The following is a 5,277-nucleotide window of genomic DNA, read 5'->3' as shown; positions in this document are numbered from 1 at the left end:
TCAAAACAAAGAGGATGGATTCTGAAACACAAACCAAAAATAGGGATGGATTTAGGAGGACTTAAACTAAAAGGGAATAAAAACAAAATTAAAAATTAAAAGAATGAGAACTGAAATGAAAAACAAAATATATAAAAAATTGTAATTGAATGACAAAATTGAAAGAAAAAACAAAATTTATATAAAAGGAATAAGGACAAAATAAGAAATTCAAAGAATGAGGACTGAAATTGACAAACAACAAACAAAAAGGATAATTGTACACTTTAGTTGTCAAAAGAGAGAAAAGAAAGAAAAAATACAGACAATCGATCACCGGCAGCAATCGAACCATTATCCATCTACACGTGCCACACCATATGAAAGAGGGAACGACTGCGCATCTAGGGAGACGGTGGATGACCAGATTTAGCCACCAGGCGACATCACACACGCCACTTGAATAGCGCGGGCACACGCCCACTCATTAGTGCCCGTGGAATACATGTCAGTAGCTTTTCAATTAAAAAATAAAAAATAAAATATCAAAAATATCAAAAAATATCAAAATACCCCCCATAATCCTCTTAATTACATAAAATACTCATGTGAAAATACCAAAATACTCTAAAAGCAAAGCTTTTTTTTATCTTTTCTGAGGATAAAAGCATTATTTTACTATATATGAAAATTAAAAAAAAAAAAACATTGTCCAACAGCCTATTTTTTTTTATATATTAGGAGCAAAAAAATATTTTTATTACAAATATTGTAAAAGGCCAAGAAAATCATTGGTTAACCTTTCTAAATTTTGTTGACTCTATATGTAAAAATATATTATTTTTACTATGTTTAAAAATTTGAAAAAACACATTCACCGGCAAACAATTTTTAAACCACAAATAAAATGCAATGTCAAATGTTCTTTAACAAACTAATGTAGCAAGGAATAAATTTGATGATTAAGGTTCTTAATTTAAATTTGGGAGTCAGAGTATCCCAGAATAATTTTGTAAATGTTATCTGATGTTAAAGAGTCCGAAAGATCTTTGCTGAAACTTGAAGTTAACGACCTGCTCCACTTACGGTTCGGAATCAATGTGTGCATTGAACTGGGTCATCGCATCTAGAATACGGATTCTCCATGTATATTTTATTCAAGTTCCAAAAAATGGCATCGGTTCACTGGCATTTCGGGTATCCAACTACATGTTTTAACCAATCTTTTGGAATATCAGCAAGAATAACTACAATAAAATCTAATAATTTGCCAAGCCTGATGACCAGGGGTGACTTGTATTATAATTTTGCCTCCCAAACCGAATCTTATCCCTTTTTCCTTTGGAAAAGATGATTAGTTAAGAGGTTATATAGCATAAACTCCATCTCTCAGATGCTCCAGATCTGCCTGCTGTCACCACATCATCCCCACGATGCCTGCTCTCCAACAGCTGTTCTCCCCAGCTGTCCCACCTCTACTGCTATTTTTAAGTGGGACAAAACATCTTCAAATGCAAACATGTTAAGGAGATGCTGGCACGATCAAGAACAATGCACATGTGCGCAAGAAAGGTAGATGCGGAGACAAGCACCACTAAATTATACATTCTCTACGAGACGAACGTAAAGAATATTTACAGTGATATCAAGGACCTCTAACTAAGCATGAATTCAACAGTCAGGAGCTTCAGTTGTCTTCACAAATCGACCCTTCACTCGCTTCCTGGAATCAGCTCTCGCCTTTCTTGATTCATACCGTATGTGCTTATCATATCTATTAATACAAAATTTAACAGTACAGAGTGCATTACTTGATAAGCATGCAGTAGAGATAACTAGCAAAAGAAGGTAGGCATACCTTCGGGTTTTCTTCTTCTCCTTGTAACGTTGCATAGCATCACCTCTATTCCGCACCAACAGCTCCATGTCAACCTTGGTTGCTGCTTCTGTTTTGAAGCCTTCACCTCTTACGAGAATAGACTGTTCCATAAACTGGACATCTTTAGAGCTACCTGAACATTTTGGTTTACAAAAAGCTGTGCCTGACAACACTCTTGCAATAGGGAGGTTGTTACTTTCAGATGTTGCTGGTCCCTGGCTGGATGTTAAGTTATTATTTAAGTTGTTCTGCATTTAAAAAATACAACGTACAAAGAAGAGAAGGCAGATGAGTCACTGACAATGCACAGAGGGATTGGCATAAATAGGCAACAGATGATGTAGAACAGGTCCAGTCACATTAAGGTCAAGGAGCTTTCGCAATCAAATGCCCAACAGTATAGCTCAATTCATTTCTATATCATATATGTGAACATACAGAAAAGGACTGCATTCAAAAGCTTAAACATTCAAAGCACATAGCTATGTCTTATAAATTATAATTTAAAACTGGTTAGAATGGTCTGGTGTTAGTTAGATTACTAGTGAACACACAGAATAATATAAGTTACAAATTTCAACTAATTCCATCTACAATATTAGCGAGTACATTTTAAACGAATCCTTCTATTAGACTAAAATTTATGTTGTTACTGCCCAAAACTAGAAATACTGGGATTTGACATCCCAAATCAGATTTTTAAACGTTATCCTATCTTCATAAGTAGCGCGTTAACACTTCCTAAGAAAACTTTGTTGCACCAACTAAAACATAGAAAGTTTGCAAGAAAACCAAAGAAATTCCTGCCCAAAGATTTGACAGGGGTTCCAGCCAAGATTCCCAAAATTATCAATAGAACTTACATTAAATGATGCCATATCATCATGCACGATGGAGCAATTCATCTGGTACATGTTTCCCAACATTTTCGTGTTGGTTAAAGATGTTTCTTTCATTGGTTCACTGAAATTCTTGATCACAAATCCTGCATCGTTTGCACCATACTCGATTTCTAATTGGCCAGATTCATCATGACTCCTCAGTTGCCCTAAATGAAAATCCCATATCTGAAAAGGTAGGAATTTTCTGTTATTATTGGAGACACGTGATATCCTTTCTTTGGAGATTTTACATAGAAAACTACTCAGTCATCTGAGCGAGGTGATAAAAATAATAGGAGCAGGGACATGACCTCAGGGCAAACATTTCCTAGAAAGGACAGTTGAAAATCCTTAAACAATTGAATTTTCTAATTGCAAAATGCTATATTCATTAAGGAGCATTTGAAGTTCAAACCTTAATGACACCTTCAAGAAACTACAAGCAAAATGCAACACATACTCGTGATAGACCAGCGAATTTCACCCCAAAATTTTTTCATTGTATAATTATTTAGGTCCCAAATAGAAGCCGCAATCAATTTGAGCATTGTATTACTTGAAAGATGAGCAAGCGATACATTTACTTGTTTTGGTTGGCAATGTTTATACTCGATCAACATTAACAAAGACAACAAGAAGAAATACTCATAAAACATGGTATATCTTTGGAAAAGCTCAGTAATTCATATTTTTACCTGAGTGCCATGAGCATTGGCATTACTGTCCCACATTATATCCTCACCGATAAGTTTTCCATTAGACTTGACACCCACCTCCGTCGGCAGCATAAGCAAAGAAGTAAACGGCATTTGTTCGTGCAACAATTGCTCACCTCTAACATTACCATCACTACCACCACCACCGACATTATCATTCCCAAAACGCCCGCCATTCCCATTCCCATTCCCATTCCCAAATCCCACACCCTCCCGCCACGCACTCCTACTCTGCGTCTCTGGCACCAAATTCTCTCCTTCTCTACCATCACCACCGCCAAAATCACAACCCTCCCCGTCACCAAAATCACCACCCTCATCATCACCACCACCACCACCCTCACCGCCACCGCCACCACCACCCATCAAATCCCTCTTTAACAACTCCACCAACTGCTTATATATCACATGCTTGTATTTCCCACAACTTGGACTCTTGCTCACATTTCCAAAAACCATAACATTGTCAACATTCCTATTACCATTATTACTGTTTTCATTTGGCACCATCAAGTCCTGAAAACTAAAATTACCACTAGATTTATTATAAACCCAAGGCTCATTCACCAAATCATGGACGACCCCACAACTATTAGTACTCCATTTTTCAATCAACGGCTCCTGCTTCTTCTCTTCCAAATCAAAACCCCATATAGAAGCCAAATCAAGAGCTGTGGGACAACCGGAAAACCCTTCAATAATAGTACGATCGTGTGAAGCGGACACGGAACAACTACCGTGAGCATCCCAATCACACTCTTGACAGAGTACCAAATTGTCAGTTGCGCAGCGGACAGAAACAAGCTCCGAGTTGCAATTGTCGCAGATCTGTGCGCGGACATGCTTGCGTGAGAGAAGGTTTGCGGAGTGGACATGTTGATCGCAGAATAAACAAAGTTTTGCGGAGTCGGCTCTGCAGTAAAGAACTGCAGTTTGTTCACTGCAGAAATCACATGGTACTGTTTCTTTGGTCTTTGAATTGTGGGTAACCATATTTTTATCTGCTAAGAAAAGCGAAACCCTAAAGAGAAATGAGGAAGAGAGTGTTTTGGGAGTGAAAGGAGGAAGAAGAGATACTTCTTTCTTTCTTTTTGTAGTAAAAGGTGAATAAATTAATAATAATAATAATAATTCAATGTAGAGCAACAGCCAGCAGCAGCTTTTGTACATGAGAGGGATGTTGTTGTAGTATCAATAAAGTTATTGAATAGTATTATAGATCGCTTTCAAAATTATTTTTGTTTGATTATTAAAATAATATTTTTTTTATTTTTAAAAATTTATTTTTAATATTATTATATTACAACAAAAAATAATTTAAAATAAAAATATACAAATCTCTGTTGAAACGCAGTTAAACATCCCAAAACTAGGAAAGATGGAGCCTAAAAATAGTAGTTATGTGATCCCTATTATCCCGTCGGTTGAATAAATTGTTTTTGGAAAAAAATAAATATATAAGCTTCTTAATTATTTTAAAAAAAATTAATTAAAAATTAAAAAATTTATAAGAACTATTTGTGTCAATAAATATAAAAAATAAAGTGTTAACATGTTTATTCAACTCGTCTAATTGTATGTCGAATTGTTTTTTTTAATATAAAATATTAATATGCAAATGTTATTAATATATTTTTTTTTATTTTAAGTAAAAAATATAATTATAAATCACATAGTCAATTATTAAATGTAATAAAATATAATAAATATCATGTGCATTAATAAAAAAAAATAGAACAATATTGCAATTGTTGTAGCAAAACATAATTTTCTTAGTCTATATAGAATAAATTTTTAAAAAACAAAACGTGTAAAGAAAAAA

General features: G+C 34.8%; 1 protein-coding gene across 3 annotated transcripts; it reads right to left on the bottom strand.

The window, feature by feature from the left end:
- Positions 1–1,104: 1,104 nt before the first annotated feature.
- Positions 1,105–4,593, bottom strand: LOC7496548 (zinc finger protein CONSTANS-LIKE 15). 3 transcript variants are annotated; one of them, XM_024596549.2, is made up of 4 exons: positions 3,435–4,589; positions 2,722–2,925; positions 1,838–2,073; positions 1,105–1,753 (listed from the first exon to the last, which is right to left on the bottom strand). In XM_024596549.2, the coding sequence occupies exons 1-4, from the start codon at positions 4,446–4,448 to the stop codon at positions 1,651–1,653; spliced, it is 1,557 nt and encodes a 518-aa protein (XP_024452317.1). In that variant the 5' UTR covers positions 4,449–4,589; the 3' UTR covers positions 1,105–1,650. The 3 variants fall into 3 exon arrangements, with proteins under 3 accessions (XP_024452317.1, XP_024452316.1, XP_024452318.1); XM_024596548.2 differs by having other exon boundaries at positions 1,838–2,106; positions 3,435–4,585; XM_024596550.2 differs by lacking the exon at positions 2,722–2,925 and having other exon boundaries at positions 1,838–2,106; positions 3,435–4,593.
- Positions 4,594–5,277: the final 684 nt, after the last annotated feature.

This window comes from Populus trichocarpa, chromosome 3, assembly GCF_000002775.5.
Source record: "Populus trichocarpa isolate Nisqually-1 chromosome 3, P.trichocarpa_v4.1, whole genome shotgun sequence".
NCBI lineage: Eukaryota > Viridiplantae > Streptophyta > Magnoliopsida > Malpighiales > Salicaceae > Populus > Populus trichocarpa.
This window is presented reverse-complemented; position numbering and strand designations above follow the sequence as displayed.